Source organism: Trachemys scripta, chromosome 6, assembly GCF_013100865.1.
Source record: "Trachemys scripta elegans isolate TJP31775 chromosome 6, CAS_Tse_1.0, whole genome shotgun sequence".
Taxonomy (NCBI): Eukaryota; Metazoa; Chordata; order Testudines; family Emydidae; genus Trachemys; species Trachemys scripta.
Window position 1 is genome coordinate 44,154,395 of NC_048303.1, and position 19,458 is coordinate 44,173,852.

The 19,458-nt window shown below is 40.9% G+C and overlaps 1 protein-coding gene across 4 annotated transcripts in view; it reads right to left on the bottom strand.

Moving 5' to 3' along the window:
* Positions 1–11,012: 11,012 nt before the first annotated feature.
* HMGCR (3-hydroxy-3-methylglutaryl-CoA reductase) overlaps positions 11,013–19,458 on the bottom strand; it is a 32,931-nt gene continuing 24,485 nt past the window's right edge. For all 4 annotated transcript variants that reach the window (XM_034773416.1, XM_034773415.1, XM_034773413.1 and 1 more), the window contains exons 12-20: positions 19,219–19,413; positions 18,262–18,420; positions 17,934–18,091; positions 16,572–16,677; positions 15,333–15,503; positions 14,131–14,271; positions 13,879–14,037; positions 13,113–13,267; positions 11,013–12,970 (exon numbers count right to left, since the gene is read on the bottom strand). In XM_034773416.1, coding sequence (XP_034629307.1) covers positions 12,916–12,970; positions 13,113–13,267; positions 13,879–14,037; positions 14,131–14,271; positions 15,333–15,503; positions 16,572–16,677; positions 17,934–18,091; positions 18,262–18,420; positions 19,219–19,413 — 1,299 coding nt within the window. In that variant the 3' untranslated portion in view covers positions 11,013–12,915. The remainder of the gene's footprint in view (positions 12,971–13,112; positions 13,268–13,878; positions 14,038–14,130; positions 14,272–15,332; positions 15,504–16,571; positions 16,678–17,933; positions 18,092–18,261; positions 18,421–19,218; positions 19,414–19,458) is intronic.

Consider the following 19,458-nt stretch of genomic DNA (forward strand, 5'->3'; position numbering starts at 1 on the left):
TTTTTAAAATTATTATGAAGAACAAGTTTAAGCTTTGTTGTAACGTGTGTTGTGTGCTTGAACTGCTCAAGACCTGAATGCTTGTATAAGAGGAACTCTTTGAGTTGGCTTCTTAGATACCTTCATGCTGTTTCACATCTGATACTTCTTGATGAAACATAGGAGCCTTGTCTTATAACAAGCTTATTCAAAGTGGTACAGGCTACAAAAGTGAGATCTTGGAAGAGTGTTGCCATTTTCATAATTAAATAAAAGTACTGTAATGATAAATAATAATTAATAATAGTGTGTAATAAGCATGTTATAAAAACAAATTTTATATTTCCAAGATCACTGATTTTATAATTTATACTCAGATAAAGGGGAAAATCCCTGGAAATACTCTTTTTTAGGAGGGAGTTCGTGAGACTTGACATTTTGGTGAAAGGGTTCACAGGTTGTTAAAGTTTGGGAACCACTGTTCTAAGGGATGCTCTGTCTTACCCATTGGCTTTGCTTTCATCTGTCCTTGTTCATTTGCATCAACTAGCAGTAGCCATCAAGTACTGGCTACTGTAGGGCTTTTATGTAAATGCAATGGTATATTATCTGATTTTCTATTAGAACATAAGCGATGAGGAGGTGATAGGAATTATGTACCATCCCAACCTTGGTGCACTCCCTGCAGATGCTAAATTCATTGGAAGTGGTTAATGGGAGCAAATAAAAATGTATGTCCCACTTCCTTATATAACCCACATAGCTGCAGTTTACCTTTTGGTTACTCACTGTGATCATTAGGGAGAGACTGACAATATATGAGCTTTATAACACCCAGGATTGGCCCCGGTTTCCCAGGAACCCATAGAAAAAAATACATAATGATATAGCTCACTGCAGAGTTAAGTGCCATCACAAAATATAATTTACCATAGACATCAGTGACAGCTCCATTTTTAACCTTGCAACAGCCTTCATAATCTTTGCAACACCTGGCTCGTATAACCCAAGATCTCAAAGTATTTTATCAATATGGACTAAGCCTTAGCACTCCCGTTGGGTAGGTCAGTATCACTATCCTCACTTCACAGATGGGGAAACTAAAGTACAGAGTGGGGGAAAGTGACGCACCAACATTCACACAAATCAGTGGCTGAATTAAAAATTTTGTCAGTCACAAGATTGTCTATGGATTTCCTTATATAACCCACATTAATACCATGGGTTTTTCTCTGGCCCTTATCACCATAGTATCTGAGCACCTTATCCTTAGCAAAGGCTTTTATCTTCACAACAGCCCTGTACGGTAGGGCACTAGCACCCTCATTTTACAGATGAAGAACTGAGTAATTTAAGTGACTTCAAGTCACACAGGAAGTCTGCAGGTGAGTTGGCAGTTGAATCCAGATGTCTTGAGTATTAGAGCAGTGTACTTCCCAGTATGCCATCCTTCTTTGTCCACTATCTAGTCTCTGAATCAAATGAAGAGATATATGGGCCAGTTGATGCCCCATACCTTGGGTAGACATCTACACCTGTGCAAAGTGGATGTAAAATATTGCCAGATCAGAAAGGTACCACTATATGCCCACTTCGCACAAGTGTTAAAGGTGACACAATGTGCTGGGCAACAGAGAATCTGAGTCCACTGCTGCCTTCAAGCGTTAGCTTGGGTAGTTGGCACCTCATGCTGCTAGATCTAGATGTCCTGGATTCAATCCCTGCAGGGAGCTGTGGGGTAGAAAGGGGTAACTTTAAATTGTTTGACACCATATAATTTTTTTTTTTAAATTACTATAAACATTTAGTCCAGAGAATCAAGAAAAGTAGGACAGCTCTTATTGTTTGTTTGTCTTACTGATAATTCAGAGAAAACCAATGTTAAAAGATACTCTCATGAATTGCCTGTATCACTAATTCTATCTCAGAGAATTCTGATTTCCACTGTTTTAGTCACAGAGGTTCTTGATGTACCTTAGGGGAAACCATGATTAAGACAAAGCAAAATAATCACAATTATTAACTATGGTTATATTATTATTAAAGAGAGGAAAAGAAAACAAACAAAAACACAAATGACATGACACAACTGATAAAATGGTTCTCCAAGTGGTTGTAGACACGTATTCTACTCAGGTGTGCATGCACCCAGTGTACCATAGCCGGAGAACTTTGTGTAGCAGAACCTGACTGGGCAGTGCTCATGCCCTCTGGCCCCTCCCATGGCTATTTAAGAGCGGTGCTGTCCTCATCCCATTCAGTTCCTTCATACTGAGCACAGTCAGAGTTGGAGCTTCTTGTGTGGGTTTTACCTCCTGGTTACTGTGAACACAGAGAGATTCTCTGTGAGCATAGGCACTGATGTTTGTTTTTGCCGGTGGGTGCTTTTGAAGAGGTGTGTGTGTTTGGGGGGGAGCTCTGCCAGTTTTGATGGGGAGGCTATTTTCAGCATATTTATACCCTTTCATATTCTAGTTATTGAATATGTATGTATCATTGGTATCTTTACTATTTTAATGATTAAATTGTTACGAACTACATAATTACAAATATATTATAATGAATTACAGCATATTAAAATCATTGCAATCACCTACAAGCTGTCTTCACTAACGTCCCAGTTTAAATACATTACGTCTCATTGTAGCTTTCTGGATAATTATCAGCAGTTAGAAGATGTATAACTAATTTACAACTAGTTCCCTGGTATGGTTTTGATGCACATTAAGGACAGTTACATTATTCAGTTGCGTCTGTCCCATTGATGACATTATTCAGTTGCGTCTGTCCCAATTATTGTTTGTGAGCAGAATACACACATCTGCAACCACTCAAAGAAGAAAAAATGGTTGCCTACCTGTACTGTAACTGTTGTTCTTTGAGAGGTGGGGGCAGACATGTGTTCCACGATCCACCCTCTGTCCCCACTGCATCGGGGTCCCCAATCTTAGATTCCAGTGTGAAGAAACTGAGGGGAGTTGGGGCTATGGGAGGGGGTACGAGAGCCGGATGGTACAAGTGCTGCCCCAGTGGGTACTGCTAAGCAAAGTTCTCCAGCTTCAGTGCACCAGGCACACGCACACCTGAGCAGAATACATGTCTGCACCCACATTTCGAAGAACAACAGTTACAGTACAGGAAGATAACAGAAGTGAAAAATGGTTACAACTGCTTCTGTATGTCCCTCTGAGAGTGGGCCTGCCTTTGATGGGGGACTCTTCTTTTGGCAAGTTGAGACTCAGGGCTTATTTCCAAAAATGGTTGTGAAACCAATCTTAGTATATCCTTAGATAATTAAGGGGCAATATAACTTTATTTAAGGAAAGGTGGACCCTGTTGGTTGTTCGTAATAACCAGTTTATAATTGGGCAAAGTAATCAATTGTAATTAAATCCTATGAAACTGAAGACAATATTTAAATCAGTTACTTAAATGAAGCCATTTAAGGATCTGTTTTAAGACAGGCCAATTACAAATATTAGGAATCTTAACTCCAATTAAATCCCACTGTTTAGCCCCTGTCTCTTCTCCACAAATACATGGTCTAACCATTTCATAATTAACAGGAGAACTGTTCAAATATTAAGTTACAACAGCATTTCCGTATTTCAAAAACTATTACAAGATTCTTAAATCTAATCCCTTGGCAGTGTCTCTGTTAACTTTCTCTCACCAATCCATGTTGAAGTCTTGGGGAAGTTTTCCTTGGATTGGTTTTGTTTCTTGAGTTGTCCCTATTTTTTGTAGCTGTCAGTAATAGCTTGCTTGTGGAGATGGATAGGATGAGTTGTGTAGTTCTTGCTGTTTAAGCAGGATAGCAGGGTGTGTGTGGGGAGGGGAAGGAATGCTTACTTGAAAGATTCTTATACACTCCTTATTTCCATGAAATTATAGGATAACACACCTCTTTCAGGCTTGTTTAAATTCAGAGTTGGTGCAGTCACTCTTTCTTTAGCTTCATGCCTTCAGGATTGACTTAAGTCTCACCTTAAGTTCCTGGATAAGCAGTTTGCTTAATGAATATGTAACATTTATTTAATTGCCTTTATTCTTCTTCTGGCAGGAAAACATCAGATAACTTTTAAAGTTAGTTTTAACTTTTTTTTTATTCAGCCCATCTTTAGAGATACTCTGTTTTTATTAGAGTGAAACGGGAAATGAAATTCTGATTTCAAAAAGTCCAAATACTCCTATTCTTTATATAAACTTTTCTTAAGATATTCTTTTTAAACTAAATAACTTGGAGTAAGTTGTTAGCTTAAATAGTTATTAAATAAGTTTTTTCTAAAAAAAAAAACAACGAATTTTGGAGCGATGATTCTTCATCTTCCTGATTTGGGTAGGAAAGTTGCTTGAGCATTGCCAGTAATGAATTTTCCCATTGATATAAATGTTCTGTACCAGAGGTTCTCAAACTGTGGTCCACGGACCACTCCATTCAGGTGGTCTGAGGATAGTTCCCTCTAAGGTGCACGCCTGGCTGGCCACACAGGAGAGAATGAAGGCCCACCCACCAAATTAGTGGAGCCGTGCAAGCGTGGCTCCACTAATTAGATGCCGGGACCCTGGAGAAGATGCATGTGTAAGGTGAGGTGGTGGCTTTGGAGTGAATTGGGGGGGTAGATGGCAGGGGGAGAAGATGGGGTGGGACTTGGGAGGAATTTGGGACATGCAGGGCTGAGTCGGACAGAGAAAAAGGTGACTTTCCCCAGCTCCAGGGCTGCGGCTGCTGGGGAGAGATGGCCCTCCTTCCCAGCCTCAGCTCTGTGACTGCTGTGACGGGGAAGAGACCCCCCTCCTTCCCAGCCCCAGCTCAAGGACTGCCACGGCAGGGGAGAGAGGGCACATCCATTGCATTAGAAAGGTGAGACTACTGATATTAAAATATGAGTTGTGTGCTTTTATTTGTAGAACAAAAAAAGCTTATTAAGTTTTTTTATATAGCTCTTTTATCCAAAGCGCTTTACAATAGTTCGCTAACGGTACAAACAACATTGGGAAAGATCATTAAGTGGTCCATTGAGATCCTCAGCAATTTTCAAGTGGTCTGTGGGGAAAAAAGGTTTGAGAACCACTGTTCTATACTTAAGTGGCTTCTTACATATTACAGTAATTAGTTTAGCAAGGTCATTAGATTCCATGCTGATACATAAAACATTTTACCATTTACATAGTAATGATCCTAGGAACTTGGCATTTGACTAACATATTTGTAAGTATACATTTCACAAAGGTGTTTGCATTTCAACATTTAAGAAATGAAAGGATTAAAACATTTTCAACTACAGATATTTTTCCTGGAGTTTTAAAGACACAAGCAGAGATTTTTCTTTTAAAAGAAAGGGGGGTTAGTATAGGCCCACTTTACACCTAGGTTTATTGTGCTGATAACATATTCCTACATTCCTTTTTGAGGTATCCTGGTCTAGACAGGACATTCTTTTTTGGTTTGTTTCTTGACCCAAGCCTTCCCAGACTGGAGCTTGCGTCTTATGGCTCTGAGAATGAAAACCTTTCCTGAAAAGCCTGGGGGACTCCCAGGATTAGAAAACTGATTTTCAATTGCAAAATAACATAATGGTCGTTTGTACCTTCTAGGGCAGCAGTTCAAAACAAGAGGATGCTAGTAGGCTTGACAGTTATAGGAGGAGGTATGAAGTGACTTTTAGTTCAAAGCAAAGCATCACATCGGCAGAACCAGAGCAGTGCCAGACCTAGGCCTCCTTCACGTTCCAGTCTACATTTGAAATCTCCAGACTCCCTGGAACAACAGGTTCAAACTCTGGCAAGCAGTGACTCAGCTCTTCAGCTTCCCATGGCAGGTAAATTAAGTACCAGTTGACTGCAAATATTTCAAACAAGACCTTCAACCCCCTTCTATCTAGATACTAATCCAGCCCTTGTCATCATAGTACAGTCCTCCTCATGGAGGCTGTGGGTGTGCGAACAGGTAGTCGAACCCCTAGAAGGGTACGAAGTACTTCCTCTCCACACCTTTAGCGGTGGAAGGGATGGATGCTGGGGTCTGCCAAATGGTCTTGTATTGTCTTGTATAGTTTTGATGAGGGATAGAGTGACCCTGGATGGCCCTTCTGGTGCCAGAATGTGCACTATAGGTCCTCCGATTCTACCACTTCCTCAGCCTGCAGGTTCATATTTCATTCCACCCTGTGCAGGGGTTCCTGGTGGGCATGGCTATCTATAGGGGGTGGCCCCAAGATGGAGGTGCCCGCCACTGCCTCGTCCGGGCAGGATGCCGAGGACGCTAGTGGGAGAACTGGGTCCTCCGGACCCTCTTGATCCTCGGGGACCTCCTGCTCTGCCTCTAATTCCATGCCAGCCACTCCAGGGTCTGGCTCAGGACCAGGGGTGGGTTCCAGAGGAGATGGTGCAACTGCCGACTCCTCTGCACCCCTAGGAGTGGGGTGACTGGCCGCTGCCTCAGGCACCCTGAGCATGAGGCCTTGGACTGGGAACTCGGCCTAATGGTATGCCTATGGGTCCCAAATGGCCACTGAGCTGGCCTGTGCCACTGCGCAGGCCATGGCTCTGCACCGATGTTAGGTATGTCCCCCGCCAACTTTTGCCGGGGTCGCTGCTAATATTTGGACCCTGTCTCCGAGTCTGAAGATGGGGCCCAGTACCATGATGGCCATGGCGGTGCCGAGCACGGCTGAGCCGGGGAGCGGTGCTGCGAGGTTGGGGAGCGGTGCTGCGACCTGGAACTGTACTGCGATCTGGAGCGGTCCCATGAGCGTGGTCTGTGCAGAGAGCTGGATCAGTGCCGATACAAACGGTGGTGAGATTGGGACCTACTGCGCCGTGAGTGTGGGAGCGCTGGCTGGATCTGGATCAATGCCACGAGTCAAACCGGTGCCACGAGTGCAACCGGCACTGTGGGTGGGACTGGCACCAGGACTCCAAGCGGTGCTGGGACTCCGAGCGGTACCTCCCCTCCACAGGCTGAGTCGAAGGGCGGATCATCGCTGGCTTTCCCTGGGACGGCGCCGCCCGTGGCGGTATCAGAGGCTTAATGCAAAGGGCTGGGGACCTCGGTGCCATCATCGCAATGAGGTTCCTGACGGCCTCAAAGGTGTCCGGGGTGGAAGGCAGTTCTACCTCCTCCACCACCAAACCCGGGGAGTCCAACTGCACCGGACTCAATGATCCCCTTTGTGGGGCTGAAGTAAGCGGCGCAGGCTCCAAAAGTTTTAGCGCTGGGGTTCCTCCCTGGGATGAGCCCCGTTGGCCGGCTCCGATGGGGTGGGTCCTAAAGTGGGGGAGCCACTTCTCCCTTGCTTCCAGTGCTGCTTCTGCGCCGGTGAATGGGATCGGTGCCAGGCCAGTCCCGCCATCTTTGGTGCCAGGGAGTGACAGTGCCACGGGTCTCTGCCAAGGGGAGAAGGGGAGAAACAGGCTAATTGATGCCAGTTCATCTCTCACCAAAGCAGATGTCTGCACCAGGGTCCCACTGCAGGCAGCTTGAGCCTTCTTGTCTTTGGGCTATCTGGGAAAGCTTAGCCTTCAGACCAAGTTAGGGCAGAAGCTTACACATGACATTCTCAATAGAACACAAAATAGTTTCTGAAGAAGCTAGTTTGGGAGAAGCATGATGACGCTGTATAGTCTGAAACTCCCATAACAGTAATAACTCTTTATGTTTCTAGTAGGCCCACCCTTTTTCCTTATCATTGGAGCAGTTTAAGGGTTATGCAGCTTTAATTACGCCACTATTGTTAAAATGGTTTCCCCCCTAGAGCGGACGCACTGATACTAGTACAGATGTATTTCTTCTGCTGTTGCCTATTCCCCTTTCTGCACAAGAATGACTATATTGCTATAAATCACTTTTTATGCCTGTATAACTGCATCCACAGTAGGGATTGGAGTAGTGTAACTATTTTGGTTAAAAAAACCAAACCAGCCCCTAACCAACTTAGTTATATCAGTACAAAAATCTCTATATACACCAGGCCCTTATAATAGAATTATAGTTTGGTCCATGAGCCTGAACATGGAATGGCAAGTGGACACAGAAGAGGGTGGTGGAAAAGAGTGGGCATGCTGTCAACTCTTTTTTATTGGAAGACAGAAGAAGGGGAGAGGGAAGTCTGGTTTCCAGCTCCACTTTGTTACACAGAGAATATTATTTGGTTGAAAAGCTAATAGCATATTTCATTTTATGAGGCTTGAGGATCTCTCTCTTAGGAGTATGGATTCAATACAATTTAATGAGAGTACTCCATCCTGGATTGTTTGTTTTTGATGGCTTGCATGGTATTTCAAAATGGCAATTTTGTAGCATCACCTAACTTCTCTCCCCTCCTCGCCCCCCCCCCCCCCGTTTTTTTTCTGGACATTGTTTTCAGCTCAGGCTTTTACATCTTCCACAGATTTTCTGTTCTTCCCTCTTCTACAGGTTGTTTTGGTCTCCATGTCTAGTTGTGCACTGTTTTCATAGACTTTGGGCCTCTCAAATGCTTCATCATCCTCACTGTGTCAGTGTTATCTGATGTGCTTGCCCCTTTGCTGATAACATATATCACATTACTGCTTCTTTATGGTTTCTTGCAATCTTTTGTTAGTTTCATTAGTGAGCGATCGGAGGCAAACAGACACTGTTCTGACAACTTGGCAGCCTTCATATTTTCACCTATCCTGTCTCTTATTCTTTTTAAGGTCCTATATTTGTTCAACAAGACAGAATTGCAGTTTTAAAAGCCTGAGCTGGAGGCTTATTCCTGGAACCACCATTTAAATTTGCCCTTCCATTGTATAATATTGTACCCCTATGAAATAGGGATGGACCACTGTCATCTAGTCTTCCTCCCCCTCCCCCCCCCCACTTGAGTTGAAGGACATCTAGACTATCACCTGCAACATCACCCATGCAAATATCAGGGCATGTACCTGGTATTGTGATTTGTCTATTAAATTGACAGGCAGCTGGTATGTCAAATCTGCAGATCTATCTGCCAGAATTTCTAAATCCTGGTCCTCTCTGGGAACTGACTGACCAATAACTCTCCACTGTGATGTCTGAACAACTCCTATGCTGGAGGGTCCTGCAGGAGGGCACAGAACTACTATAGCCAAGGCCAGGTCTGCACGACAAACTTTTGCCACCATGGCTGTGATTTATGACTAACATAGCTGAGCCACCAAAAGCCCCTGCTCTGGTGCAGTTATTTCAGCAAAACTGAGCTCTTGCTGGGTAGCTTATTTTGCTCAAGATGGCTGGAAAAGGCTACACCCACAAAAGAGGAGTTTTGCCTATATAAGCTGCCGCCACACTGGCAAAGCCTACATATAGCCCTGGAGCAAGTCTGTGTGTGTGGTGGGCTGGCAGAGCCACTCCAGAGGAGGAAAGTGAACCAGCCCCAAGTGCTCAGGGTTGAGGAAAGCCAGCCTAGAGTTCACCTCAATCAGCTAACATGTTAAAATACAATTTACTCCATCTGTGCTGAGATTTAACATGTTAGCCAACACGTTTTAAAAAAATATATGTTGCCCTACTGTAGCCTTTAGACAGCTGCAGCTCTAAGAACCTGAAGCCAGCCATCCGATTACAAGTGCTCTATATTGGTATCAGGGTGTTTTTTGTTTCTGAGGGTGGTTTGTTGTAAGCATGTTATCTTCTGCCCTGGACCCACCTCAGTCCCCAAACTTTGCCTTTGTGGTAAGAGGTGCCACTGCTGTGTTTTGCGTACAATAAAAGGGGCTTCATAAAGAATCAAAATTATTTGCGCCATATATAAAGTTGATCTCTACCCCTGCTCTAGAGCAGGGATCTCAACCTCAAATGACCACAAGGGCCACATGAAGACTAGTACATTGGGCCGAGGGCCACATCACTGCAACCTGCCCCCTCTGTCCCCGGCCCCCACTCCACCCCTTCCATGAGGCCCCACCTCTATTCCAATCCCTTCCCCAAATCCCCACCCCCTCCCCTGAGCGCACAGCTCCCCACTCCTCTCCCCTCCCTCCTGGAAAGGAAGCACCTGGAGGTAGGCAGAGGAGCGGGGATGCGGCGTGCTGCGGGGGAGGGGAGCTTGGTGGCCGCAGGAAATAACTGGGGGGCGGGGAGCTTGCCGGGCTGCAGCTAATAACTCTGCGGGCGGCATGTTTGAGACCCCCTGCTCTAGAGCATGAGATGTAGAGAGGAAACTGAAAGAGTAGCCGGTTGTAGGGAATTGGTGGACTAATGCTGGATGTTGGGTGGGCCAGACATGGAAAGTATATTATGGCCTAGGACCTGAAACACAAGGGGAGGAGAGGCTCTGATCAGTACTTTAGCTTCTAAATGGAAAGATGTGGGTGATAGATTTCTTTGTGATGGTAGGATTTTTGGCTTCTAGCTGAAATTGAGGGAGTCAAAGTTGGTATATATTTCCAGACTTTTTGTTTAATGGGAAAGTGGTTTAAAAACCTTTATTTTCAGATTACGATTTTTTAAAACCTTAAAATTTGCTAACTTAAAAAATAAGTAGTTATTTGACTAGGTTTTAAGATTAAATATTTATTTACATAGTTGTTGTCTGGTACTTTCATTTGAGAGTTCTCCCTCCTCCTTGTAAATAATCTTGATGTTCAAGAGTTGTGTAATGTAGTGAGTAACATACTGGTCAGTTAATTTTGATGCACTAGCTTTCACTGATGCAGAGTGAATGCAGTAAGATTAGAGTCCTAGCCCAAACAGATTGGAAGACTTTTCTAAAAGTGCATTTTTGTGTTTAGGGTCACACATCTCTCTGAAATGACCATCACAGACGTTGCAAAAATATTCTGTTTTAGCAGACCACAACCATGCAAATTCCAGAAAAGAAGTCTTTTTTGCCTGGAAAGTAGGGAGAAGTGTCCAAAATAGGCCTCAATGGAAAGTTTCATACTCAACTACTGTATTGAGAAGTTATTGCACCTCCGTAAGTGTTCATCATACCACCAAAGGACAATATGTAAACAATCCCTGAAACAGTGATTAATATTGAATATAGTCACTAATTATACTTAAAAATATCACAATTAAGCCAAAACGCTTTTCCATTGTTTTACTGAAACTGAAAAAGTATTCTGTACCAAAATGTACACAATTTAGTAATACAAAATGTTAATTCTGCAAGACAGAATGTCAGTTACATTCACCAAAATGAACACTGAACCACCATTTATTGCCAGCTCAGTGTTACTTTAAATAATAAATCACTGGTTGAACATAGAAACAAAGCAGTTTCAACTCTGCATAAATAAGAAAAACTACTGATAACAATACTGCAGAAAGATAAACATTCATGATATTTACATGCTACCACAGCATACCTAGCATGTAGTATGTCTTCTGGCTTGAATGATAGCTTTATGAGACCAATACATTAATATTAGAGTTGATGTTCTACAAAATCAGTCCCTCACAAGTTATACCAAGCTTGCACATTAGGAGAACAGCATTCCCTCTCTTTCATCCCCACCCCCAAAATGCCTCTGTATCCCTAGAAAAAGACCAACCTGCTGACACCATCCTTCTAGTAAGAAGGAATGTTCAAATCCATTTATAGTTTTCTTTCAGTGACTGGACAGGATAACTATTTAGCATAGCAACTGATACTTGTTTTCTCAGTAGTAAGTCAAACCAAAATAAACCTACCTAATATTTCCTGCATAATGTTAAGAAACACCCTACGTTATCTCACTGGTCCAAATACAGTATTTTAATGGACAGTTACATTTCTGTGTTAATTTTTCTAGTAACATCATTTCAATGGACCCTTGTAAGTTTTCGTAAGATGGATAAATTGGATTTTTCAGAAGATAAATTATATTTTTTTCACAAAAGAAAACATTTAAAAAGAATCAAACATAAAAACCAACTGGAACATTAAAGACACGTGATTTTTCTGGCTTTATTACATCTCCAAGTTAAGCAGAGGTCAAACACCTATCCCTGGGAAAGAAGTGTCGAACACCAAAAATTATTAATGTGCAAATGCACTGTACTTTAAAAAGATGAGATTTTAAAAGTGTAAACATCTGTTGATTCATTCACTTGAATCCATTGCTACTTACAGAAAGAGTTATGTAAAAAACTGTATTAACGTTATCAAAGCTCTAACCTGCCTGATGTGTAATCGTTTCTATGTCTGTAACATGAAAGTTTTAGAAAGTCATGATACAGTACTTCTCTCTGAACAAAATGCCCAGACAGTTGAACGCAGTGGTTTCATACCCCTGTTAAAGAATGTCAAACATTTCTGCACGTTGTAGCAACAGATTTTTCTTAAAGGAAAAAATGATTCAACTCAGTTAGGGCGCTAATAGTTAAGTGGAACAGCAGCAAGTGAAGTACTATAAATAGATCGTTTCTACAGATTAATGTGAGACTCAATAAAATTATCTCATAACCCAAGACCTAAGCTTAAAACTTGAACAAAGAAAATTAAAATCAGGAGTTCATGGAAGCAATTAGGCTATTACTTTATATTTAAAACCTACTTTTTTAACCAGAAAACAAAAATCACAAGGAACATTACATACAAACCAATTTTAGCCAAATCATTTTTTTAAACATACAACAAATTACACTACAGAACTTGTTTTCCGTCTCAATCATAACTGGGAGTTCACTAGTCAAAATACCCTCAATCCTTAATGACATAAAGCTGACCCTTCAGAACAGCATGTGCAGAGTAAGAGAAATATCAAAAACTCTAAAGCCATGTTCAAGACATCTGGGATCTCCATAAAGGAAGTAATTTTTAGCTGCTGAAGAAAGTCAAAGTCATAAGGAGGAGTTTCACTGATCACAAGTCTGCTGATCTTCTCAATTATTTTCCACAAAAATCCTTGTAATGAAGACTGCCTTCTAAAAGTCATAAATATATATTATTCTTTACTCCTGGTCAGTTGCTATGGCAATGGTTCACTTCAACGCTCCTCTGACGTTCAAGCTGCTTTCTTGGTGCAGGTTCCTTGAAGATCTTGTAGATTTATTTTTGACCTAACAAAAATAATAAGATAAGCCTTTTGGAGTCAGCACTCTCTCTGTAGCTTTAACTGTTTCATGTACCATTATTACATATTGTGCTGTATTTGGGACAGAGGAAGACACAGAGAATAGTACTAAGCTTTGCATTTCTTACCTATTGTGAATCATGTGGCTTTTGACTAGATGTCCAGCTGCCAGTGCTGCCATTAATGATAATTCCCCTGCCATTACTGTAGCACATACAATTTTAGCAAGCTGACGTGCATTTTCACCAGGATTGTCTTGACTTGCACCCTGGACCCCTAACATCTGTAGACAAAAATATCCAACATCCAGATTAAAATCAAGAGCTGGTAAAGGTAAATTTGTGTTCAGTTAGAGTTATTTAATAGTCCTTACTAAATTACGTGAAACAAACCAGCATTTAAGTCCCTCAGACATTAAAAAGTAGCATTTAACTTCAAAATTCAATGCATGAATACTCTTCGTCTAGTTCAGTGGTTCTTAACGTGGTGCCCACCAGGGCATTTATGTGCGCCCGCCTACTGACAAGGGAGCGCTTCTGCCAGACCACCCACCGCCGAAGAGTGCGGCCGCCGGACAACCAGCCCTCGAAATGCGGCAACGCCAAGAAGCGTAGCTGCCGAAATGCCGCCCCTTCTCGGTGGCATTTCGGCCGTGACGCTTCTTGATGACGCCAGTTCTCAGCGGCATTTCGGCGGCCACCACACTCTTCTGGGAACATGAATATGCTATTGCAACAGAAAGGTTGGGGACCACTGGTCTAGTTAGTCATATCTTAAAGCCTACTAAAGTTTGAAAAAAACTTGCAGTATTACTTAGACACACAGTATACAATAGAACCAGGAGGAGTTTTGATTTAAAGGGATGTTATTTTAATTTTCTTTGATGCTTTGTACCTGCAAACAGGCTTGCTGTGGTAGCAAGTTGGTCCCTCCACCAACTGTTCCAATTTCTATAGAGGGCATTGTACAGCTGATATACAGATCTTCATTTGTGGGACCTGTTGACTCCATCAGAGTGATGCAGTTAGAGCTGCCCACATTCTGTGCTGCATCCTTAAAGTCAGAATAAAAACGTTTAGTTCAAGTATCTTAAGAATATATTTGAAAAACCAAAACCCAATAGTGCTGTGAATTGGCTGAACTTACCTGTCCACAAGCAATGTAGATAGCTGTGACAATGTTTGCTGCGTGGGCGTTATAGCCACCGATGCTACCAGCCATCGCAGAGCCCACCAAATTTTTGTTTATATTAACCTCAACCATAGCTTCTGTACTAGTCTTCAATACCTAGACAAAGCCATATGCTTTTATTATATTTCTCATTAGACAGCAGTAGTAATTCCATGTTGTATAGTATTAGCACTCAGACTGTGATTCCATGGCTGAGGAACTTGCCGCAGAACAGTTCTCTAAAAAGTAGACTTTCATTTAAAAGAAAATAATTTAAGTTCTTACAGTTGCTAAAATTTTCCAAATATAAACAGAATGCAAACCAATGCAGAGATATTTGCCTGAGTCTGCAGATAAGCCTGAAATAAATATTTCTAAGAGATGTGGTGAACCACCCCATTTATTTCAATGGAATGTTGACATTAAATCTGAAACTTAATGATGACAATATAAAAATAGTTTGGCAGAAAAAGCCTGTTAATGAGCTATGATAGTACCAACCTGCCTCCAAAGTAACTCCAAATAGCAAAAACCCTCAATTGTCCTCATCCCAGCTTGCCACAATCTCTAGCTTCCCCCAATGACTTCTACAATGTAGTTACGTATATATTTTTAATACAAAATTCTGCAGTACAACAAATTTCTGGGTCACTAAAAAATTAAATATCAAATTAAGTCACAAGAAATACTACTGACTGCATTACTCATTTTCACATATTTAATTCAATCAAAATCTCTTTACATGAAAGTCCCAAAGAATTTCCAGTCTTGTGCACTGTGAGGTGTAGCAGAACCCAGGCTAACTGCTGCAGATTAATTTGCTATGGAGTATCCAAGGGACCGGTTACAAAGATTATTAAAACTGAACTGAATATCAGGTAAATTACTTGAGTGTCAGATCTATTAGACTGTGCAATAGTCTTTCAAAAGAAGGGGTGAAGACCCACCACTTCAGACATTTTAAACCAGACAGCACAAAAGTATATTGAATGAAAAATCCTCTACTAGTAAGTCACTTTTATCTATAACGTCCATGATCCTACAATAATGCTCAAAGTGAAGAGTCATCATTATGTACAATTTATAAATTTCAATTTCAAGTTAAATTTTTATAAAAGGGATTAGTTTGGTTAGACAAAAGTGCTTTTGATTCCAAGATGAATCAAAGCGGTACTTACTTCTCTGACCACCTTGGCTGGAATGACTGCTTCGCAGACAACAGACTTCCCTCTGCCTTCTATCCAATTTATGGCAGCAGGCTTTTTGTCTGTACAATAGTTACCACTAATAGCTAGAACCTGGAGATCAGGAAACTCTTCTTGCAGTCTCGCAAGTGCCTTTTCGGTACCCTAACAGAAGCAGATATAAATGAAGCTTAACTTCTCATGAGGATTGTATTATAAACCACTGGAGAACTTAACTAATATGTGACTAACCATCACAGAGATAGTAAGACATCAGGGCTAGACTGAACCTTTGGGCTCAGCCCCTGTGCAAGGAAAGCATATCGCTGGAAACCTGGACTCCCCTTTTGGGTAAGACGGTGCTGGTGGGTAGGGATAATATAATCATTGCTCTGGCCCCATCTCACTCAATTGTTCGTAGAGGAAATAATGAATTTACAAGCCTTTGCTCCTCCCCACCATGCATGGGGGCTCATCCTGGGGCTGCACAGGTGGGTGGAGGCTCTGCCCCCTCTAACTCCAGAGTGGCTACATAGGACCAGAGAACACTGGCACTTATCAAGGTATGCACACAACATGGATCTTAATACTCTGGGATCAATTCTTCCCTTTATTCTGGATTAGGGGAAGAAGGAGAGCCTTAGTTGCATGAACAGATTTTTTTTCTTTTTAAATATAGTCATTTTAACCCTCCGGTCTTCATTGCTTAGCTACTACTCTTGATTATGGTCAAAGACACAAAACAAAACCATTACAGTTTACCATTTTATATCACTAGAGAGACACAGCCTGCCCTCGGTAAATTGCCTAAGGTAAATAAAACAAGCAAAGGTAAAAAAATCAAGTTCATATGGGAAGATGGCCAATAAGAATGAAGTTGAAGTAGGATTAATAATCACTTTAATTTCTCACTCACAACATTTCTCACTGTTTGGCCTATTTTAGATTTAAGCACTTAAGGGACAGAAAGGGTTTATAGTGCTTTTGAGAGGAAAATTTACTAACACAGGACTCTGATTCTGGATGGCCCTTATACAAGCCCCAGAAAAAGAAAGGGGGAGAAGCTGAAGGGAGGGAAGTGGGGAGTCCTGTGTCCTTGCTTCCACTCCCTGTATAGTCAAGTAAGACAGGACAAACTAACTCAGAGTTAATTTAGTGACATGCTTTAACTAGTTTTTTTTGTTTGTTTTTTTTTCCCAAAAAAATGCTAAGTAGAAACAGACTGGATCTTACTTTTGAGATCATGTTCATTCCCATTGCATCCCCTGTTTCAGACTGAAAACGGATATAAAGGTTACGACCAGCCAGACTGATGTGAAGCTTTTGCAGACGAGCAAACCTGTAAATAAAAGAGAATCAACTGACTACTAACAATTCTTTCTCTCTCCCTTAGTAGCTCGTAGAAGACTACAGGCTGCTTTTCAGCTACAAATGACAGTAAGCCATTAGTTCTGGATAACCCTGTTAAGCACCATGCACAATGTGGGCTCCTCCTCCTGCTCTATGCACAAAATTAAATCAGCACCAACTACCAGGCACAAAGTTCTCTGACAGCTGATCCAAGACAAATGTTTAAGAAAATTTACTGCTCCTGAAAGTAACTGTACTGGGTTGCCTAATTTTTCTAGCCATGCAATTTGTGAAATACAAGATCTTAGTGTTGTAGTTACCTAATTTCAAACAATTCCCTCCCTCCATCCCTGACAAAAAAATTCTATGTTACTGAATATTAACTACTAAAGAAGGAGATTTGGCAATTCTTAAGTCATTTATATTGAGAAACATTGTCTAGAGCAGTGATAGTAAAGGCATGTCCCACAACCCAATTCTATTGCTATGCAGTAAGCAAGAACAAACTAACTTGAAGATATTGCCCATTATTCAACAGCAGGAAGGATGGCTCTATACCATGGTATCAGGCCTTGCTGGAATATGCTCATGCGTACTACTGACCTCCACCTGCTTTTGTGGAACATGACTCTGCTAACCAATACCGAAAAATCAGTCTTCGATTTTCCAGAGTTAATATACAACAACAAATACTTGGGAGGGATGAGGATAAGAGAAGTTATGACACTCATGCTCTAAATCATGTTACGTTTAATACTGTTATGCTTCTCCCCACCCTGTCAGTTCTGGCATTAAAGGGTCAATATTCTCTTTAGCCTCTAGAATTAGAGAAGAACATGTTATATCATTTGAAAGATTAGATGGTGGTGTACAACATTGGTTCTAATTCTACAAGTGCAGGATAACAACCATTAAAATCAAGTCAGAACTGAATTGTGAGAGTGTTTTTGGAGGTAGTAACAAGTATGAATGGTAATCAGAATAATACCATTTTAACTTCCTTTTTCTTCCTGTGATTGAATTCCGTATTTTCCTAGGGGATATAACATTTGTTTGCAGCCCTAATGGTTAACCAGATATTGGACATGAATGATGTTGTTGATTACTTAGAATCCAAGTTATTTGGATCCCTGAATCTAGTATCATGTAATTTCTTGCATCGTAGTACACCTAAACATGGGAGATTTCTATATTTCATTATAGATTTACATTAGTAAATACTTTACAGAAAGCCATGTTACTAACCTACTTGTGCTGTCAAATGCATCTTTGACAATTTTAAACCCTTCAGAGTTTTCAAGCCAAGCCTTCACTTCTGCAGCCTGGCAGGCAGAGGGTAATCTTACAACTGGTCCTCGAGTCATCCCATCTGCTAGAATACGGCTATTGGCTCCTCCACCAAGCTAAGACCAAAGGGGAAAATGAATAACATTACTGGGAATTCTTGGTAATTTGTAATAACGTTAATTAAATAGATACCTATCTATCTTACACAATTCAACTCATTTTGTATTAAGTGATGGGCTCTTAATCAAGGCAAGGAGCTAACCCTCCAAGAATGAATTTTACTTACAAGTATTGCTCTGCACCCTCTGTTTGTGCTTGCTACCAGACAGCCTTCTGTTGTTGCCATTGGAACTTGAAACTCTTTGCTATCCAGGAAAAGTGGCCCAGCTACACCTACAGGGATGGGCATGTATCCAATCACATTTTCACAGCAAGCTCCCATTACCTTAAAAAAAAAAAAATGTTAGATTTAACAGTCATTAAGGATACGGCATTGCGATAGCATGTTGAGAAATTGATAACAAATCGCCATCAACAAATAAAATAAATAAAAATTAGCCTACTTTACCAACTGACTCATCAATAAAATACAACATTTTTACACTGCAATGTTTTATACGGCACAAAGTTTGGAAGTATTTAGTAAAGCTTGACAGTAATCTTCTGAAGTTCACTGAAGGGTTTAATCATTGAAGTAATGTATAATAACAGATAAAACTGCAGAAAGAATTTTTTTTTTATACTAGTGAATGCTATGTGCTTGTATCTATTAGGAGAGTTACTGTACAAAGTGAAAACTGTATTAAACTAACAAACAATCTGGATTTTGAATAACTTTCCCTTTATTATGACTCAACTCACATTTTCACTCATCCCAGTAAACTCAGCTGTGGTATTATCAAAGCCCTAAATTTAGAGATTAGGGAACTGTATACATTAATACATAATTGTCCTTTTTGATCATGCTACAAAACTGATCTGTACTCTTAAGTTTTCATTTCAAAAAATTAAGTATCCAATACTTATGTCTGTGAGAACTTTCAGATGTGAACTGAATGAATACCCATGCAGTCTGTGTTTGTATGAAGACAGGCTGAAACTATAATTGACAGCTCTGTCTTAATTCCTTGGAAGTGGAGCACATGAATTATAATTTTGAGAAGAATTTGGGGAAAAACACACAAAAGGAGTTACCTTAAAATTTAAAAATTAATTCACTCTTGCTTGTCTCCATTATACTTACCAAAGAATAATTGTAATGCCTGTAAGGAAGATATTGTAGGGCTGAAGGTTCAGGGAGCTTCTGAGATAACATCTGTCTGCGAATAGATACACCACGTTCCTGAGTTTCCATCAAAGTTTCCAATTTGTAAGCAGGAATATGCTTAGCATTGACTAGGTTGATGACTTCTGCATCAGTGAGGAATTTTGCACCTCTCTAGAAATTTAAAAAAAAAAAAAAAAAAAAAAAGTTTTGTGTTTG